Source organism: Nicotiana attenuata, chromosome 1 (assembly GCF_001879085.1).
Source record: "Nicotiana attenuata strain UT chromosome 1, NIATTr2, whole genome shotgun sequence".
NCBI classification, from domain to species: Eukaryota; Viridiplantae; Streptophyta; class Magnoliopsida; order Solanales; family Solanaceae; genus Nicotiana; species Nicotiana attenuata.
The window spans coordinates 37,188,124-37,208,657 of NC_031989.1; the positions used below are offsets into that span (position 1 = coordinate 37,188,124).

Genomic DNA, 20,534 nt, shown 5'->3' on the forward strand with positions numbered 1-20,534 from the left:
TTAATTTGAACTTTTGCAAATTTGAAATGATATTGGAAAAGATTAAACGAAGAGGCTTCTTTTTGCTAAGCCCTCATATCCATTTTCCGTTTTCTACTCTCTTTTTTTTTTTTCTCTCAAAAATGGCGTCTTTATTACCAAGCTTGTCATCCCCAATTTCCCGTCTAAGCTTTCTACTATATCGACCCTCACTTCATCTTACAATCAAAGCTACAAATAAATTACAATTTCACAACAAATCAGTTAAAAAAAACCAGTCGTTCAAATTTTTTCCAGCTCATTGTTTTTCTAATTCAGCTGCTAATTTACAAATGGTCCAAACCCAGAAACAAAAACTGGGAGAAAATGAGAATTTAGTTGTTTTGGGCATTGAAACTAGCTGTGATGATACTGCTGCCGCTGTGGTAAGTTCTTGAACATCTCTTGGTAGTTTCTTGGGAATTCTTTTTGTGGGGTTTGGCAAACTAGCACTTTTGATTAATTTATATGTGCACTTTTGATCCTTCCAACTGTGAATCTTCAAAAATTTAACGAATTAGTAAGTGTTAGACCATTCAATTATCAATGTTTTATATGTCAACTTTGTACTTTTACTCCATATTTAAGGGTAATATAATTCTAAAAATAGTCGAAATACCACATATTTCCCATATAAACGGACCAAAAGACACATCTATTAGTTAATTGAAGGTCAAATGTGCATAGCCAAATGTTACAGGGATCAAAAGCTAGAATTTACAAATAATTGAGGGACCAAAAGTGCAATTATCCCCCCTTTTTGGAGGGGGGTGGTGAAGCAGCTGTAAAGTCTTGTTTTATAAGCTTTTTATCTCTTATTGTAGGTAAATAGCAATGGTGAAATTCTCAGCCAAGTTATCTCTTCTCAGGTACTCTCTTTGTATTTGACTATTTGTATAGTTACAGAAAGTCTGGAGAATTACCATTTGGTTTATACTGTATCATCATCATGTTTTGTTACATTAATGGCTGTTCCATTATAATTTATTTGACACTTCATGTGTTGTTTGTATTACATTGTTTTAGTTGTGGTTTATTTATGTATATAATCATTTATTTTTGCATCATTATGTAAATAGTTGGACATTAGGGTCTGTCTAGAATTAAACAGGTCATGTTCCACATTGACTGCCGGCATGCAGCGTTTCTATTCGCTTTCCTATTTATACATATAAAGGGCTCAAATAGTTCTCTATAAAGTATCTAGTGCTTTTGTTGAAGTGTGGGAAGCTCTTGCAACATAGTATACATAAAAGGCAAATCAATAGCAAAGAAGTAGTATATCAAAGATTAGGATGTTTAAGCATCCTTCCCTATGGAAATGTGGAGAAGACTTTCTATCTAATTGAATTAAGGGGGTGGAAGACCAAAGAAAGGAAAAAAAAGATTTGCCAATGTGTTTTGGTTAATAATACGTCTGAAAAGCCAAAAATTCGGCCAATGTGCCAAATGTCAATGTTATTTGGGGTGATGCATTCCTATGCATTGCAGAGTAGTCAAGATAATATCTGGAGTGACACCAAGTAGCTTCCTTTATATTCTTATACTGTATAATTTTATATACGTTCACACCACTGTTCTGTCTTCATGTCAATTGCTCAGGGAATTGCTCAGTGCTCTAAAGAATTTTAACTACGAGAAGTTATCCAAATTATATTTACTTGCCACATTACACAATCTTTTTTTCTAATCTTGAGGTTCTGTATTTCATCAAGGCAGAACTGCTTGCTCGATATGGAGGAGTTGCTCCTAAGATGGCAGAGGAAGCACATGCACTGGTGATTGATCAGGTACATCCTGTCAACCCTGAAGTACTTTGTTTCAAGAACTTGTAAACGGTTGGTTAGAACGAATCAATTGATTGATGGTCTATATCTTTTAGGCTATAGTTAATGGATACTCTTAAATTATAATTATGATTATATAGACTATGATTCTATGCTAGAAAATTTTTCAAATTCCATTTCGGTTTTGGAGTTTGAGGCATGCCAATGATTGTCGTGTTAGGAGCACGGTGGATGTTGTTTTGAAGGACTCACCCCCAAATTCCCTTCTTTGTACAATTCCGGCTTATATTATTTACCACAGCTCTCGCACTTCTAAGTTTGATAGCTTCTTAATCTGATTTGGCACATCATATTTCTGGCACATCATATTTCCTGCAAACAATGTGATACGTAATTCCTTCAGGTGGTACAAGAAGCGCTAGATAAAGCTAATCTGACTGAAAAGGATCTAACTGCAGTTGCTGTCACCATTGGTCCTGGTTTAAGCCTTTGTCTGCGAGGTAAGTTTTTATTCAATCTTTTTCTTTAGTAGCCTTTCTTTCTTTCTCTCTTTTTTTTTTTTTTAATTTTTTTGGGAGGGTTGATCATTGCTTTTATTTTTATCTTTTTCCTTTTCCTTCCTTCCCACAACAATTAATGTGCCTATTTTGTTTAGCATAAAGTATTGTTCTTAATTCTTTATTATTTGTCAAAATTAACTTCCACTAATGAATCTGAAAATTAAACATTGGGGGATATTCATATGGAGATACATAGATGCATTTTGTGACGACTAGTGAACGTTGTATAAGTCCTTGTATCTTATTTGTGCAATTTCTGTGTAGTTGGTGTGCAGAAAGCAAGAAAAGTTGCTGGTTCTCATAATTTACCTCTTGTCGGTGTCCATCACATGGAAGCTCATACTCTGGTTGCCAGGTAGCACTATGGAATAAGGTTAAATTATTCATGCTAGTAGCAAGCAGTAGAGTAGGACCAGTGCATACAGCTAAAATTTGTTGGGAATTTGTCCAGTTCAAGGGTTAGTTACTGGACTATGAATTTCCTAGCTTACGATTACTTTGTCCGCCTTACTGCTAAGAAATAATAACAATAAAATAAAGAGAAAAAAAAACTTTGGCTGGAATACTCTTGTAAGATGAATTTTCTCCTTTGTGTTAATGCTTTTCCTTCGTACTTGTGCTCGATTGTCTTGCAAGGCTGCCTGTCTTATGCTTCAAGACATTTGCAAATACAATGTACTGTAATCCACCCGGAAATAATGTTCTCTCTTTTTTAGGTTAGTGGAAAGAGAGTTGCAGTTTCCTTTCATGGCCCTACTTGTCTCAGGTTAGATAACCTTTTACAATTTTATAGGTCTGTTTTATTTACTCTTACTGAAAATATACTGTGGGATTAGGTCTGCGTACACACTACCCTGCCCAGACCCCATTTGTGGGATTCCACTGGGTTTGGTGTTGTTGTTGTTGTTGTTGTTACTGAAAATATACTGGTTATCTTTTCTTGTGTTTAGAGATGTATGGCCAAGTTATACAATATTACCCTAGTTCTAGTTGTACGGCCATCGTATGGTTCTATCTATGTCAGTGAACATCACTTGAATATAAAAGATCTAGGATGTTTTGCAGTTTAACTTGTGCCTACAGGTTTTTCATATGCTTGTCCTGATGCTCATGATATTTAGTGTTATGTTTATGAGCCCTTCGATTGTATCCTGTAAGACGAAAATCTCTCATATAAATGTCTTCTCAATGGTTCAGTTCTAACATATTATGTATAATCTCCGTGTGTGCTTTTTGTTTCATGTCTTTTCCTAGGGAACCCAACTTATCTTAAGTTAAGAAAATTGAATTTAACCTTTAAGCCAATTATGCTAAATATTGGATACATGTCTCGATCAACAGCATAAAAATGTTGTTTTCCTAGTGTAAAAGCAATTTGACCAGTTGTATTTTTCTGTGAATTAGATATCAATAACTAATGGATTTTCTTGTCATATGCTCTTTAGGAGGGCATAACCTTCTAATCCTTGCACGTGATCTTGGCCATTATATACAACTTGGGACAACAGTTGATGATGCAATTGGCGAGGCATATGACAAAACAGCAAAATGGCTTGGTCTTGATTTGAGGAGGAGTGGGGGCCCCGCTGTGGAGGAGCTAGCTCGAGAAGGAAATGCCAAATCTGTCAAATTTAAAGTAAGTTACTTTAGGGAGATTTGCACTTATGCAATATGTCTCCACAATTTTCTTTATAAAAGATTTTTAGTTGTGATATTGTTTGCTCAACTAACTAAAAGTTTGAATAAATGTTAGGTCCCTATGAAACAACACAAGGATTGCAACTTCTCATATGCTGGTCTGAAGACGCAAGTGAGGTTGGCAATTGAAGCAAAAAGAATGTATGTGATTCATTAAGAAACAAAAAGTTATTGATCAGCTTTTCGAAGTATTTTCCATTTCATTTCATCTTAAAACTTTACCACCCTTGTCACTGAGTTGTTTTTGTTCTTTTCCTATTATAGAATTTGATTTTTTCATTTTCAATGAGGTAAACAATGAATTATCCAATATATGGACAACTGTCTGCCTCAAAGCAGAAAATGGTTTTGATAACCGAGAAATCCCCGAGGGCCAGTGGCACACCGTTTGAAACTCCGTGAATAATGAGCCCTCTCCTCTACCCTTCTCCACTTAAATACCAAGCTTTTGTATGGGACATGGTTCAAACCCGTGACGTATGCCTAACCCACACTTGCTGCGCTCTTACCACTAGACCAAACCCCCGGGTCCCATCAAAGCATAAATTCTTGAAAAGATTAAAGAATCTTCTCTTGTTTCTTCCTCTTTCTACAATGTCACCTTAGTTTAGTCTTCATATAAATCATGGTCCAGAAAGTACAGTAGGTTATAGCTTTGTCTTATCACTTATGATTGTAAGGTGTAATGAGTCACTCAGAAAACAATGTACATCAGTTGCTTGTCATTGTCCTCGACTTCCTAGCTATTCACATTTTGTAGCTTGTATGCAGCAATGCTGAAATCTCTCTTGCTTCAGCTTCCGATGAAGAAAGGCAGGCTCGGGCAGATATTGCTGCCTCCTTCCAGGTATATACCTTTTATATCTGTCGTGATTGCTTTCTAATTAAGAATTGTTGGCTACCAAATCAATCAGTCTCCTATACCTCCTTTAAATTCTTAATCTCGTTGCATTTGCAATGAACGTTTCACGCAGCGAGTTGCAGTATTACATTTGGAGGAAAAGTGTGAACGGGCAATTGAGTGGGCTTTGAACATTGAGCCTTCAATAAATCATTTGGTCAGTGTTCTCTGTTTACTGCAATTTCATATGACTAATTTCTTTTCTCGTTACTCTAATGTATTAATTGCATGCACCTATAAAATTAATGTCAACTATGCTAATCGTTCAGTTTACCTTTCACAGGTAGTGTCTGGAGGTGTTGCTTCTAATAAGTATGTCAGATCTCGGCTTGATGAGGTTGTGAAGAGGAAAGGCCTGAAACTTGTATGCCCCCCTCCAAGCCTTTGTACTGATAATGGTTAGACAATTCTCTTTTCTTAGATTTGCCTCATTTTCATCGAGAGACTTCGGTTCCTTTTTTTGTATAAGTTTAATTGCTTTAGAGGAAAGGTCTTGTCTCTCGTTGAGTCAAGTAAATTGATATGTGGAGCCTCTAGGTTAGTTGGTTTTTCTTGAACTATTTTAGCTCAAAAATGCACATGGCTTGGTATTGCACTCTAATTCATTGGCCTGTTCTAATAGGTGTAATGATTGCTTGGACTGGCATTGAACATTTCCGTCTTGGCAGATTTGATCCTCCACCTCCTGCAAACGAACCAGAAGATGTCGTGGTTTGTCTTATTCTTGCCTTGTCTTTTTCCCTTACCTCCGCTCAAACTGGCCATGTTGTCCTATAGTTTAAGTTGATCTGCGTATTCAGCCAATAAATTTGCATCTTGGAAGTTACGCTTGTCAAATATCATCCAGAGTATTCAGTCAAAATTTGAAATAAAACACCAAATTTGGAACTCCTTAGATCTGCTTTATGGAGTTTCTATTGTTCTAATTCCTGTTCCCCTCCCCCCTACACCCTCCCCACTCCGTTCTCCTTACAATGTTTAATTTTGACCAACGGTTCCTTTGATCAGCTTGATTTGCGCCCAAGGTGGCCGCTTGGCGAGGAGTATGCTGAAGGAAAAAGTGAAGCTCGCTCAATGAGAACAGCACGGATTCATCCATCACTTACCTCTCTCATTAAGGCATCATCTGTTAAGCAAGAGTCACAATCTGCAATTTAAAATTACTCGAGACTAATCTGCAACGAGTATCCACAATCATGGACATATTCTTTTTGAAGACACTGAGACCACAATTAAGGTGGTTTGCGTTGAATCAAGATTTGAATGTGTAATCATTCTTGAAAGTTGGTGAGCGAAAATACTTGAAGAACCATAATTCAAGAGCAATGATCCTCTGAGGAAAAACTCTGTATTATGAGAGATTAAAATGTCTCCCCTCGGTATCTCTTGGTGGTAGATGTGGTTGTTAGCATTTTGCAACTGTGTTAGAAGTCATCATGGCATGAAATTTACTGATTTAATGTATAAACTTTTGCCATATTGTATAGTTATGTTTAATGCACGACGATGCTGTGAGTTATTTGTAATGAGATAACATTAGTTTCTTCCGATTAATAGTGAATATGTTTCTTTTGGTTAAATTTAAAGAAGCTGTATTATGTTTCATTGCACCTGCATTTTCCCACAATATTCCAACTTGTACTTTAGGGATCAAAGTTTAGAAATTCTAATACTGAGAAGTAGGGGTGTGCATTCGATTTATCGATTCGATTTTGACCCTTATCGATAATTACTTATCGATTATCAATTTGTACATATGCTTATCGTTATCGTTTCAATAAGGTTTCGATTTTTTCGATTTCGATTTCGATAATAAATAATCGATTTGATTTATCGATAAACTGATTCGAATGCACACCCCTACTGAGAAGTATAGATGAGATAGTTTATCTCTTGGTTCTGTTTACTTTCTTATCTTGGTCAACAAGAAATAAAAAGGAGCAACATTGGTAAATCACACATAAGTATACGTTTATACTACTCCTTTGGGTTATCTCTAAGTGCTTAAAATGATTATATGAATAAGTAGTTACGTATTGGTAGAGGTGCTGAATTTGATAATATACCTTTCACACGCTCACATGGCACATACTTGATAGAAAAGTGTTTATGTTAAAATAACTTAAGTACCATTAAAGTTTTAAAAAAATATACATAAAGTTTATTTTTATATGGAGAAAAGCGAATAATAAAAATTGTATTGACAGAAGTTAGAATTTTTGTTTTTGCGACAAATACTTTGTAAACTATAAAAGTGTAGACCTTGGTCAGACTAAATGTACTTATAAATTTTTGGCTTATAAACATCTTATTGCATAACAACAACTTTAGCAATAAAAAATAAAAATAACATAGAACAATTAAGCCAACAAAAAAAAGAAAAAAATTGTGGTGAAATGAGGATACTCAATTCATTTATTAGAAAAAAGAAAAAAAATCATTTAGAAGAACAGTACAGGATATATAAATACCAAATTGGTACTAACTTTGAGCGCGAAAACCCTCAAATGGAAGTGTCAAGTCTTCCGATATCGGCATCGCTGAGAGCAAAGCTGATCTCCGCCGGCTACTCTTCTCTTTCTTCGCTCCTTTCCGCCTCCTGCTCCGACCTTGCTCGCGGTATCTTTTATTTATGCAAATTAATTGAAAAGCTAAATCCTTTACGTGTTTAGTTTGTCATTTCTTGAGTTCTAAATGTTTCAGTGAATTAGTTATTAGCAATCAGTTAAAGGCGCGTTTAATTGAATTTTTTTTAAAATAGGAATTCTTTTTTCCAAGTTGAATTAAATTATATTTAATTGCCGGTTTCAAGGCGCCGAATTCTGATTTTGAGCTCAAAGTTGTATGATGGTTGAATGACATACAGGAGAAATATTTTGTTGGGAATATGCAACTCTATTTCAGTGGGAGAGGTTAACTCAGATTGAACTTTGTGGGTTGGAGTTTAGGAATTTTACTATAGCGCATTTGATTTACTGGTTTAGAAATCTATTATCTGTACTAAATATTATTTGTGCTTATTTAGTTAAACTTTTAACACATATACAGGGTTTGAATCAAAGTTGTTGGGGTTCAGGTGAAGGCAGGAAATTTTGAGCACCTTTTGCCGGTGGGTTATGCAAGGGTGTTCAAAGTTTATTTTCTTATCAATAACAAGTACAATATTTACCCTATACACAATATAATTTTTCGGCCGAAGGGTGTTCAGTTGACCACCCTTAACCACACATAGCTTCGCCCCTGGTTCAGATGAACCCATAACATTAACACTACATATGCCCCTGGGTTAACTGAAAGATAGACGTAAGGGAAACCAATATTTTGAGGATTCGGAATCTGCGGAAAAAGAATAAGCTTGGTGCTACAAATAAAATGCTTAATTTCGTGTGGCTTCTCATTATGTCTCAGTTCTAGTTTATGATCAAGTTTGATGAGTTATAACAGTTTTAAGTTTTATTTAACAAGTGACACTAATGTTATTCCTACATAATGTTCTTTTGCCTATGCAAACATTTCATATCTTTATAACTTTTTCTGTTATAGATCTAAAGATTTCAGAAAATGAGGCGATTGGAATTTTGAGAGTTGCATCACAAAGGAAGGGATCTGAAAGATCTAATGGAACTAGCTCCATTGTTAATGGTATATTGTTAACACTATTCTATGAAAACTTGATCGGTTGTCTGTCAGCAGTCATGTAGATTATATTTTGAATATTTTTTACAAAGATTATGGAGTCATTATTTCAAGTGATTAAGTTTGGTTTAGTGAGATAGTCTTTTATTATTGACTTGTTGACAGTAGCATGTGTTTCATTGTTCTGCTTCGATTATTTTGCAAAGAGGAAGGAATTTATGTATGGATTCTTTTTATTAGGAGCGCAAACTGCCTGGGATATGCTAAACGAGGAGGAATCACTTGGACGTATCACAACATCTTGTTCCGAGTTGGATGACATTTTGGGTGGGGGAATAAGTTGCAAAGAGGTTACTGAAATTGGTTAGTGTTTTAACATTTAGATATGTTTGCATATTACCAATAATATCATACAGGCATCCACTCTTGCTTATTGGCGTTTCTAAAACAATGTGTTAGCAGTTATCATCAACTTTAAGATAAATTATCTTCTGATTGTTGCAGGTGGGGTGCCAGGAATTGGTAAAACACAACTTGGGTAATCGTTGTCACGTGTACTTCCTGCGTATTAGAAATAACTTCTTGTTTCTATTGGTTAAGAGACTTCAAAATGCAGGATACAACTTGCAGTAAACGTTCAAATTCCCATGGATTATGGTGGTCTTCAAGGCAAGGCAATATATATAGGTACGTGCTAACAGAGTTGTTTATTGTCCGCGTATTATAGCTATTCTCTTTCTATATTCAGCCAAGTACCTGGCTGTATATGCAATTTTTCAGATACGGAAGGCAGCTTCATGGTGGAGCGCGCTTTACAAATTGCTGAAGCTTGTCTGGAAGACATGCAAGAATATCATGGTTTTTTAAAGAAGGATTTACAAGCTTGTCAACTTAACAGGAAGCCAGAGGATTTCCTTGAAAACATATTCTATTTTCGCGTTTGTAGTTACACAGAGCAAATTGCTGTTGTAAATTACTTGGATAAGTTCATCTCAGAGCATAAAGATGTATGTAGAGAAATTCTTTCTTTTTTAATATCCTTCCTCACAACTAAAACATATAATTTCTGAAACTTTGTTTTTATTAGGTTAAGGTTGTTATTATTGATAGCATTACATTCCATTTCCGTCAAGATTTTGATGACATGGCCCTTAGAACCCGACTACTTGGTGGAATGGCCTTAAAGTTGATGAAGCTTGCGAAGAAATATACTTTGGCAGTAAGGATAACTTCCTTTCCAAGTGATTATCTTTTGGTACATAATCAGTTAGTTTTATTTGCCATTGTATCATGTCATTAACATCAATTTCTTTATGTAGGTTGTCCTCTTGAATCAAGTAACCACCAAGTATATCGAAGGGTCATATCAGTTAACTCTTGCATTAGGTAAATACCAAGCTTTGGTAAGATATAACTGGTATCAAACATGCCGCCTCCTGCTAATTTTCACCCCCACCCCACCACATTCCCAGAGAAAAAATGTTCTCTTTTTCAAAAGTTCGGAAAACAAAGATGGTGAACTTATTTTATCGATCATTGTCCGTTATTGCTTCTTAATATGTTTTGCCAAACAGGAGATAGCTGGTCACATGCTTGCACTAACCGGGTGATTTTATACTGGAACGGTAATGAAAGGTATGCATACATTGACAAGTCGCCTTCTATTCGATCAGCATCTGCTCAATATTCCGTGACAGGCAGAGGGATTCGGAGCTCTGTTTCAAACTGTAAACGAGTCAAGATGATGTAAGTTTTCAGTTAATATTTGAAAGAGAAATGATTGAACTCTTATTTTTCTTCCACTTGGATGAGAAAGTGAGCTTCTTGTAAATTCTATGCCTAAGCCGTGAATCTATACAAATTCTCCTTAAACATTTGAGCATATGTAGCTTCGACTGGATATGGAACTTATACACCCTAAAGTAGGTTAAAGATTTCCTTTGGTTTCCTTCTAATAACAGACTTTCATTTTTATCCCTTTACCATAACTGCAAAATAATCAACTTTTAACACTTGCTTTATATGCATTTAAGATGGTGAAACAGTCATCAAATTTTAGAGATACTATAGGATAAGGAGAGCCTTGGAATAACGGTAGTTGTTTCCGTGTGACCTATAGGTCACGGGTTCGAATCATGGAAGCGGACACTAATGCATGCATTAAGCTAGACTGTCTATATCACACCCCATGGGATGCAGCCTTTCCTCGGACTCGCATGAACGTGTGAGAAGCATTGTGCACCGAGCTACCATTTTCTTTTAGGATTGTTTATAAGTTCATCATTTTAATTGTGAGAAACTCTCATAGAGAAGGTAATCAAGTTGCTGATGGACATGCTAAAACGATAGTAATCAACTTAAAAGGCATGATTTACCTTCTTTTGTGTAGGATGTTTTGTACAGAATTCGCTTTAGAACATTTGTCACTAAAGAAAACAAAGAAATTAATTTTCTTTTTCAATTTCACCCTTACTACTCCAAGTAAATGCCCCCCACTAATATTACCATAATTAAAGTGAAAACCAAATGTGGCACATGGAACAAACAAAAAAGTGGTGATAATAACTAAGCGCAGAGCAATAATAAGTGGGATTAACATGACCATAATACACCAATTTCAACTTTTAATTGCAAAATGGTCGTTTCACCTTGTAATTACCGCCTCCTAAAATGGACCATCCTCTCTATTACGTCAATGACGACACCTTCAAAGCTCCAACAACTATTTTTTTCTTTCATTCTGTGTTTGATATTTGCTTTAAATTCAACTAATTTAAATTCGTATTGCGTAAGACTTATTAAAGCGGATATATGTTTTTACCAAATTATTTTCATTTCAAAACTTAAACCGAGACTTTGGATTAAGTGGAAGAATCATATTCATTCCACCACAACTTTCGGTGATAACAACTTACTCTTATTCCTTCTCTTTTTACTAAACTTTAGAAAGAAAAAATAATGTAAACTTTTTAAGCGTTTAGCATAATTTTTAGAATTTTATGAACTAAAAGTACTTAAATGTAAAATATATGGATCCTTTAATAGATAGATAAGGTACTAAATCCTTTGTCTTTTTTCAATTTAAAGCAGGGTTCATTTTCTATCTAAACTAAAGTAGATAACTGTATAACAATGCACGGAATCTGTTTCTTAAGCCTGACGTAAAATTCCACATCAAAATCTAGCAGTTGTATTTTAAATTATTTATTGGTTTTTTGAAAGAAACGCTGTATGGTTAGGTGAGATGAATTTTTTGACCAAAAAGTACCTCAACCAACCAAACAAAAAAATAGTTTTTTTTTTTAATTTTTAATTTTTAATTTTTTTTATTTTGTTGAGGGGCATCGAAAAGATAACAACCTAATTTGGTTGTTGGTTCTTGAATTCAACCCCTTACCTAATATTTCTCCAAGTTCTGTATTTTGCATTTTTTTCCTTCTCTTTTTTGTTTCCACTTTGGCATTCATAATTAGATTCGTTCCTCAATTTTTCTTTGATAGAATATGCTATTCTATATAACCTTAATATGACAAGGAAAGTAAGAGGGGGAAAAATAGCTGCACAAAAATTCAAGGTAGATTTAGCTCGACATTGATTTAGAAATATCTGCTAAAACTCATCGTCCACAAATTTCATATATTAGACTAATTTAAAGATCAAAGAGAATAAAGAGTTGCCCCTTCCCCTTCATCAAACAATCACAAGCAAGTTGACCATACAAGTTAATTTATAGATCCAAAAGTACTTAAATGAGTCATTTTTATATTGTTATTAAAAATATTCTAAGTTTATATATTAATAAGTCACCATTTGGGTTTTGATTTAGTACAGCAACACATGATATGTGGATTAGACGTAAGTCACACTTTAAATATCATGCAAAAGGGTTAATATTCAAGTGAAAAATGATAGAAAAGCGGATCTATTATCCATCGAATTTTGAACCATAAGCCAGCTAGTTCCTTCTCATATACTTTATCCGTTCCAGTTTATGTGAATCTATTTTCTTTTTGGTCCGTTCTAAAAGAATGACCCTTTCTAAATTCGAAAACAATTTAGCTTAAACTTCCAAATCTATCCTTAATGAGAAGCTTTTATAACCAACAAATACTTTGGACACATTTTTGATTTGTTTAGAACCACAAATTCCAAAACTCTTTATTTTTCTTAAACTCCGTGTTCAATCAAACATGTTCGCATAAATTGCAACGGAAGGAGTATATATTTTGACAAAATTTATTTTATTCTATAATTTATAAGATAGCATTTTTAAATAAAAAAGTAGTAAATGGTGATATATGACACCTACCCACATATCTCTTAGAGCCACAAGGAGCCAATCCCTAAATAAATCCTCAAAAGTCATTTTAAGACCACTCTTTCCTCATTTTCTCCTCCCATATATCACCTCCTCTTCACTCTCTTTTCTCTTTGACACAAAACATCAAACACCTTACTGGTAAAGCCATGGCTTCTTCTTCTTCTCTCACTCTCTCTCAAGCTATCCTCTCTCGTTCAGTCCCTCGCCATGGCTCTGCCTCTTCTTCTCAACTTTCCCCTTCTTCTCTCACTTTTTCCGGTCTTAAATCTAACCCCAATATCACCACCTCCCGCCGCCGTACTCCTCCCTCCGCCGCCGCCGTACGGTCTGCGGCGATTCGTGCCTCGGCTGCAACTGAAACCATAGAGAAAACTGAGACTGCTCTTGTTGACAAATCTGTAAACACGATTAGATTCCTGGCTATTGATGCTGTCGAAAAGGCAAATTCGGGTCACCCCGGTTTGCCCATGGGTTGTGCTCCGATGGGTCATATATTGTACGATGAGGTTATGAGGTATAACCCGAAAAACCCGTATTGGTTTAATCGGGATCGGTTTGTTCTATCAGCTGGACATGGTTGTATGCTTCAGTATGCTTTGCTTCATCTAGCTGGCTATGATGCTGTCAAGGTAAAAAAAACTTACCCTTTTGTCTTTTAACTTTTTTTACTAATTGGTGCATGCATGAGTAGATTTATGTATTTTGTTTCTGTTATGTGGCGCTGTTTGACTGGTCATAAATATTGGGGGAACCACATATAGTGAAGGGAAAATTATATGGTGTATATAGGTTAAATATTACTTTTTATATGTATATATTAAATCTTGAGACATTTTTGGCTTCGCTACTGGCACGGAGTTTTAAAAAAAATTACAAGTTGTGGCATAAAATAAGTTTGTAGACATTTGTATGTCTATAAAGCATTTCATCAAGGGTAAAATTAGAAGTTTAAAGTTAAGATGTTTCTAAATATGAAATGTGACATTCTTTTTCCACAGAATGAAAGAGGGGGAAATGACTTGTGGACTTGTTGGTGAGCAAGTCATTTTTTCCATATCACTTGTTATAACCAACACTTACACATTGTTATCAGTTTTTAAAACTAAAAAAATTTCATCAAAGCGCCTCTAATTTGCTGATTTAGAAAAAAAAGTTTTGGAAAATATTTTTCATTCACCTACTTAATATAGGAAATAAGTGAGAAAACCACTTATTATCCAAGATCTTTCGTACTAAACATGTAAAGTTGTAAAGGGGAGCCTTGGCGCAACGGGTAAAGTTGTTGCCATGTGACCAAGAGGTTACGGGTTCGAGCCGTGGAAACAGCCTCTTGCAGAAATGTAGGGTAAGGCTGCATACAATAGACACTTGTGGTCCGGCCTTCCCCGGACCCCACGTATAGAGGGAGCTTAGTGCACTGGGCTGCCCTTTTTTTTTTCATACCAAACATACATAAACATGTATGTCAAGCCATTATGGTATAGACTTTCACGTGTTTGGTGTGGAGGGATGTGTTTTTATGAAAGAATATTTTTCTCGGGAATCATTTTCTTGATCGTGCTCCAGTGTTTGGTTTGTATATAAGTTGAAACTTTCAAAGTGTAGGATAAGATATTAGGAAAGTGTTTGACGAAATCTTGAGGATGCTGTTGATTGAAGTAAGTGATATGGAAGAGCAGTTGGTATGATTATCAAGGAAAATGTAATTTCCCACGTTTGGTGCAAAATATTTTCCTCGGAGAAACGTATTTAACAATTTTAGGTATCCAAACTCCGGAAAGTATTCTCCTCATGGAACTGTTTTCCAAGAAAAAATTTCCTCCACACCGAACAGTCAAAATTGAAACACGACTTTTTGGTACACTTTGCACAGTTACTGATGATTTTATCTTTCTTTTAGCTTAATGATCTTATGTTTCTTTTAAATGTGTTTTATGAGTGAGAATTTACTTACATTACATTTGGAAATTTTTTCACCACTATGCTTTTTTTACCTGTTTTGCTGATTATTTTTACTATTATATTTGACTAGGAAGAGGACTTGAAGAGCTTCCGTCAGTGGGGAAGCAAAACCCCTGGACACCCTGAAAACTTTGAGACACCTGGTGTTGAAGTCACCACCGGTTAGTGCATTTTTTTTAATGTCCCATGTACACTTATAAGTAGCATTTGTATATCTGGGGGTGGATTATATATTTTGACTACATCGCTTTTTGTTGTGAGCTGTATAATTAATTTCTTTATTTTCTTGTGGTTAGGGCCTCTGGGACAAGGTATTGCCAACGCCGTTGGCTTGGCCCTTGCGGAGAAACACTTGGCTGCTCGTTTCAATAAGCCTGACGCTGAGATTGTAGACCACTACACGTGAGTCTTCTCACTCTCTCCTTTTTGTTTCCCTTTAGTGCCATAACAATAGAACGATTTAATGCAACCTGTCTTTTGCTTGACTAATTGCATCGATGATTGGTCATGTCATGCAGATATGTTATTCTCGGTGATGGTTGCCAGATGGAGGGTATTTCACAAGAAGCTTGTTCCCTTGCTGGACACTGGGGACTTGGAAAGCTGATTGCTTTCTATGATGACAACCACATCTCAATTGATGGTGACACAGAAATCGCTTTCACTGAGGATGTTGGTGCCCGTTTTGAGGCTCTTGGGTGGCACGTAATCTGGGTGAAGAACGGTAACACTGGTTATGATGAGATTCGTGCTGCTATTAAGGAAGCAAAAGCTGTCACAGACAAACCCACTATGATCAAGGTACTCTACCTTCTGCCTTTATGTTGGTTACTACGAGGTGATCCTGAAAAGTTGTATATGATTGAATTACTGTATAGACTTTGCTGCATTGGTAATTTTACATTTCATTTTTGAATATCCCATTTCCTATTTTTTTTTCTCAGTCGGGGTGCAGGATTAATTCATTATTGCTAGTGCTGCTAATAGGGTTACTTGATAGATTCATTTCGTAAGTTTATCATTAAGTTTACTGAACTTTCCTCCTTTCAGGTGACTACAACGATTGGTTTTGGCTCGCCCAACAAGGCAAACAGTTACAGTGTACATGGAAGTGCACTTGGAGCTAAGGAAGTAGAGGCCACCAGGAGTAACTTGGGATGGCCTTATGAGCCTTTCCACGTGCCTGAAGATGTCAAGAGGTATTAATCCATTCCCTTTCTCCTCTGATTCATCTGAACATTACTGGTTACTTACAAGCTATTGGTATTCACTTGCTACTTATTGCAGCCATTGGAGTCGTCATGTTCCCGAGGGTGCTGCTCTTGAAGCTGGATGGAATACCAAGTTTGCTGAATATGAGAAGAAGTACCCAGAAGAAGCTGCAGAACTCAAATCCATTATCACTGGTGAACTACCTGCTGGCTGGGAGAAAGCTCTGCCTGTAAGTAGTCATTTTCATCTTTCTCTCGCTTATTTCAAGCTGAGTTCAACTGCTTTTGGTTTGGGCTATCCTTATATTAAGTTCTTAGCTTTGCGGGTGAGGTTTTTGAATTTTTGCCTCGTATAATAGACGAGAGAGTTTGTTTCAATTGTCGTCCTGTACTTTTTATCTTCCCTTATCAGAGGGACCAACATTTTATAAGTCAAATCAACTGTTTTGCATCACAGTTCCTCAGTCTTCCTTTTCCATCTAGTCATTGTTGCTCAAAAATGATCGTCTAGTTTTGAAAAACATGTAAATATTTCCTAATCCAGTTATTTGCTTGTTCTCTCAATCTCAGACCTACACACCTGAAAGTCCAGCGGATGCCACCAGAAACCTGTCCCAACAAAACCTGAATGCTCTTGCCAAGGTTCTCCCTGGTTTCCTTGGTGGTAGTGCTGATCTTGCCTCATCAAATATGACTCTCTTGAAAATGTTTGGTGACTTCCAAAAGAACACCCCAGAGGAGCGTAATCTAAGGTTTGGTGTTCGTGAACATGGTATGGGAGCTATATGTAATGGGATTGCTCTACACAGCCAAGGCTTGATTCCCTACTGTGCTACTTTCTTTGTGTTCACTGACTACATGAGAGGAGCCATGAGAATTTCAGCCTTGTCTGAGGCTGGAGTTATTTATGTTATGACCCACGATTCAATTGGTCTAGGAGAAGATGGGCCTACCCATCAACCCATTGAGCACTTGGCAAGTTTCCGTGCAATGCCCAACATTCTGATGTTCCGTCCAGCAGACGGCAATGAGACAGCAGGAGCTTACAAGGTGGCTGTCCTCAAGAGGAAGACACCATCAATCCTTGCACTCTCTCGACAAAAGTTACCACAACTTGCTGGAAGCTCTATTGAAGGAGCAGCAAAGGGTGGCTACATTTTATCAGACAATTCTTCTGGCAACAAACCTGATGTCATTTTGATTGGTACTGGCTCAGAGTTAGAAATTGCTGTCAAGGCTGCTGATGAACTCAGGAAAGAAGGAAAGGCAGTGAGAGTTGTTTCCTTTGTTTGTTGGGAGCTTTTCGAAGAACAATCAGCCGACTACAAGGAAAGTGTCCTTCCATCATCTGTTACAGCTAGAGTTAGCATTGAAGCTGGATCCACATTTGGGTGGGAGAAATATGTCGGATCAAAGGGGAAGGCCATCGGAATTGACAGATGGGGTGCCAGTGCCCCTGCTGGAAAAATATACCAGGAGTACGGAATTACAGCAGAGGCTGTTGTAGCTGCAGCTAAGCAAGTTTCTTAGGCTTTATTACTTACACTTTTGCTGGTGTCTACCAAATTTGTTTTCAGTTTGAAACTGAGGTTGGAGATAATGGTGGAAACCAATACCAAACGGACTCGGCAGTTCACTGTTGCCTGGTATTTTCAATAAAAACTATTTCTTCATCTGCCCTTTGTTTTCTTCAGTTTTAGTAGCGGAGCGGCCAAAATGAATCCAAGATGAGGATAGAAATAGTATTATGGATGCTCCTGACCATGTACACCTTAAACCATATCTTTGAGTTTTGTAATTTTATTTGGTCGAGTGATACCAAGATCTCATTTTCAATTGGAAATTCATGTCTTCTGAAAAAGGGCTTTCTTTGTCTTTACTATGGTCATCATCTTGTAGCTATCTGTTCCAAAGCAAAGTGGACTTACATAATCTTTTGGCAACATTGATGACAAAGTCTGCATGGTGTACTTAAAAGTACAATCAAATCTCTCTGTAACAGCCTTGTTTGTTCTGATATTTTTTGGCTGTTGTAGAAAACATATATTATACCATAACATAAAACTCGGTTTCAAGAAAAACTTGACTTTTTTTTACAGTGAAGGATTGTTGTATAGGAATGTTGTTATAGAGAGGTCTAACTGTACTAATATTTTACCGTTCAACTAGATTGTTTCTACACCCATTTCAAACTAAATTTTAAATGGTTGAGGAGAAGTTGTCATTAGTGATATTTTAACTGCTCATATCACTGATATGCTTATCAGGAACTGGATGGCTTTATTTCTCTTCATTAGCTTTTGGATCTAAGCCATGGAAGGAAATATGGAAATCTAATCTTTAAAGCAAACATAAGTCTTTCAAAGCAACAAAATGTAGCCATATTAACGCGGTGCGGACGTGTGGTGGGACGGATAATATCTCTATATTCTTAGTTAAAGGTTTTGAGTTTAAGCTCTAGGAATGTAGATACTCTTGCGTTTTCCCCCCTGTAGTTGGTAATATGTCTGTGCAAATCTGAATTAATCGGGATATTATTAAGTTGCGCGAATCTGAATTAATCGGGACAATGAATTTGGTTTAAATAAAAAAGAATGTGGTCCCTACAAAGGGTTGGAGGATGGGAGATTTTGTCTCTATCCAGATTTATGTGGTTGTTGAAACTTTTTGTTGAAATTCTGGCTCTAAACCTTCCTATCCACATTATCTCCTTCCACCAGGTTGTTGAAGATGGTCCCACTAGTTTAGAATAATATTTGGAGCTTTAGCATATTCTTTCTCTCTTATTCGATTAAAATAATGTTTGGTGACTGAAGTTGTTACATTTTCTTGTTATTTTCATCATTTAGTATAATCATCCATATCTCACCTACTCTAAACTTCTTTAATACTCCTTTTAATCATGTTTGACTGAGCGTGAGTTTTAAAAAAAACGAAGGATTTAAGAAATTGATGATTTTGAATATCTTAGAGTATTTTGTGTGGTTATAAGATATTTAAAACATGTGATTTTACATATATTATAACATTTATATGACTATAAAAATTTGTTAACTAAAAATAACCATTTATTTTTTCTGAAAGAGACAAAAGAAAATAAGTTCGTATAAATTGAAACGAAAGAAGTTATATTGTTTAGTCTATTGCTCAGTGATCCGTCTGACATATTGTTGTTAATATTGGGTATATTGTTGTTAACATAAGTCATCAAGAAGAAATTCTCTGAAGAAAAATATCCAATATTCCCTCTCCCTTTTATCACTCACCATTCTCCAAACCTTGTATTATACCCTTTATAAAATATTTCCTTATGTATGCCCCAGTCATTCCTATCTCAAGCCTGTAAAATAAATAAATTCTTATGCTTCAGTGTGCAAGTTTTTAATTTTCAAGTCCAATAAACCTTTTCGAGTTTCTGAAAGGGAAATCTCTCTCCTGTAAACATGTAAGTTACTGTTTTTATCTAAATTATGTTTCTGGATATTACCCCCGTTTTTACAACTTTATGTTTTATATATAGCTACATGTTTATATATGTAATTCCTCAGCTATTAGTTTGTAAATAACTAGAAATCACTCTTAGTATATGATTAACCTGTAAATTCCTAGGAGAAACCGGTTAAGTCAAGCCCAACCGATAACTAGAAAGGTGTTAAAATGGGTATATATGTTTAACCATGGCCAGGGTGAGGTTAAAGAATAAAGCGTTAAGAAAGATTTACTTCTTTAAAAAGTTGGAAAAAAGAGATGAACAGAGTGAAAAATTTAAAAATAAAAAAAGAAGGGGTAATTTCAGTTCATAATTTTTGATAAGAATGTAACAACATAAGTCTACAGATTACGAAAGGGAGAGTACCGAGTAGGATTTTAAAACATAAGCATTAGACTATGCACGAGATATATTAGAACCAAATTATTATATTTCTCCAGCACTCAGACAAAATCTAGAAAAAAAACCCCCACAATATTATATCCAAAAAGACACAGATAAAATAATTTTCTGTAATCATTGCTCATCAATGACTGAAGCCTTCAAAAGATTAAACCAGAAGAATGAAATTTTGGAGTCCGGAACCTAAATATTGGTTCTTTGGACTCAAAACACACAAACAAGTGTTTTAAAAAAAAGACCTTTTTATATATAACGTATAAACACAAAACGCTATACATTGACGGTAACGACTACTGTTAAATATAGCGTTTTGTGTTTATACGCTATATGTATATAGCGTTTTCCATTCATACGCTATACCTTCTTATAATAATCCCCGTCGTCTTCTTCATCGACAGTCCCCCTTCCCCATTTTTTATAAAAGCCCTTTCTCTTCTGGTCCCCCCAACTCCATAACTGGTCGTATTTTAAAAAAAAAAATTGTGGGCCCCTCCCGTCACACAAAGGGTTAAGGAAGTAGGTCCCACATTGTAGTAGAGCATTCCGGA

General features: G+C 35.8%; 3 protein-coding genes across 4 annotated transcripts; all 3 read left to right on the forward strand.

The window, feature by feature from the left end:
* Nucleotides 79–6,544, forward strand: LOC109224846 (probable tRNA N6-adenosine threonylcarbamoyltransferase, mitochondrial). The gene is made up of 13 exons (XM_019389405.1): nucleotides 79–404; nucleotides 843–887; nucleotides 1,734–1,808; nucleotides 2,209–2,305; nucleotides 2,630–2,720; nucleotides 3,082–3,131; nucleotides 3,811–4,001; nucleotides 4,119–4,204; nucleotides 4,835–4,910; nucleotides 5,038–5,121; nucleotides 5,248–5,362; nucleotides 5,587–5,675; nucleotides 5,973–6,544. The coding sequence occupies exons 1-13, from the start codon at nucleotides 123–125 to the stop codon at nucleotides 6,120–6,122; spliced, it is 1,431 nt and encodes a 476-aa protein (XP_019244950.1). The 5' UTR covers nucleotides 79–122; the 3' UTR covers nucleotides 6,123–6,544.
* LOC109224866 (DNA repair protein RAD51 homolog 3) lies at nucleotides 7,411–12,820 on the forward strand. 2 transcript variants are annotated; one of them, XM_019389427.1, is made up of 10 exons: nucleotides 7,411–7,583; nucleotides 8,508–8,606; nucleotides 8,841–8,963; nucleotides 9,105–9,138; nucleotides 9,217–9,287; nucleotides 9,381–9,607; nucleotides 9,688–9,819; nucleotides 9,920–9,986; nucleotides 10,175–10,346; nucleotides 10,720–12,820. In XM_019389427.1, the coding sequence occupies exons 1-10, from the start codon at nucleotides 7,472–7,474 to the stop codon at nucleotides 10,826–10,828; spliced, it is 1,146 nt and encodes a 381-aa protein (XP_019244972.1). In that variant the 5' UTR covers nucleotides 7,411–7,471; the 3' UTR covers nucleotides 10,829–12,820. The 2 variants fall into 2 exon arrangements, with proteins under 2 accessions (XP_019244972.1, XP_019244981.1); XM_019389436.1 differs by lacking the exon at nucleotides 10,720–12,820 and having other exon boundaries at nucleotides 7,413–7,583; nucleotides 10,175–10,472.
* On the forward strand, nucleotides 12,906–18,026 carry LOC109224857 (transketolase, chloroplastic-like). Its single transcript, XM_019389417.1, has 7 exons — nucleotides 12,906–13,550; nucleotides 14,954–15,044; nucleotides 15,180–15,285; nucleotides 15,402–15,684; nucleotides 15,934–16,082; nucleotides 16,171–16,324; nucleotides 16,665–18,026. The coding sequence occupies exons 1-7, from the start codon at nucleotides 13,068–13,070 to the stop codon at nucleotides 17,622–17,624; spliced, it is 2,226 nt and encodes a 741-aa protein (XP_019244962.1). The 5' UTR covers nucleotides 12,906–13,067; the 3' UTR covers nucleotides 17,625–18,026.

Bases quoted from the DNA above. Each gene is read 5' to 3' on its own strand.
- LOC109224846 (XM_019389405.1), top strand. From the start codon at position 123: ATGGCGTCTTTATTACCAAGCTTGTCATCCCCAATTTCCCGTCTAAGC. The intron at 888-1,733 runs GTACTCTCTTTG...TATTTCATCAAG, and splicing joins GCCAAGTTATCTCTTCTCAG to GCAGAACTGCTTGCTCGATA. The intron at 3,132-3,810 runs GTTAGATAACCT...TATGCTCTTTAG, and splicing joins CATGGCCCTACTTGTCTCAG to GAGGGCATAACCTTCTAATC.
- LOC109224866 (XM_019389427.1), top strand. From the start codon at position 7,472: ATGGAAGTGTCAAGTCTTCCGATATCGGCATCGCTGAGAGCAAAGCTG. The intron at 9,608-9,687 runs GTATGTAGAGAA...TGTTTTTATTAG, and splicing joins TCATCTCAGAGCATAAAGAT to GTTAAGGTTGTTATTATTGA. The intron at 9,820-9,919 runs GTAAGGATAACT...TTCTTTATGTAG, and splicing joins CGAAGAAATATACTTTGGCA to GTTGTCCTCTTGAATCAAGT.
- LOC109224857 (XM_019389417.1), top strand. From the start codon at position 13,068: ATGGCTTCTTCTTCTTCTCTCACTCTCTCTCAAGCTATCCTCTCTCGT. The intron at 15,286-15,401 runs GTGAGTCTTCTC...CATGTCATGCAG, and splicing joins GAGATTGTAGACCACTACAC to ATATGTTATTCTCGGTGATG. The intron at 15,685-15,933 runs GTACTCTACCTT...TCCTCCTTTCAG, and splicing joins ACAAACCCACTATGATCAAG to GTGACTACAACGATTGGTTT.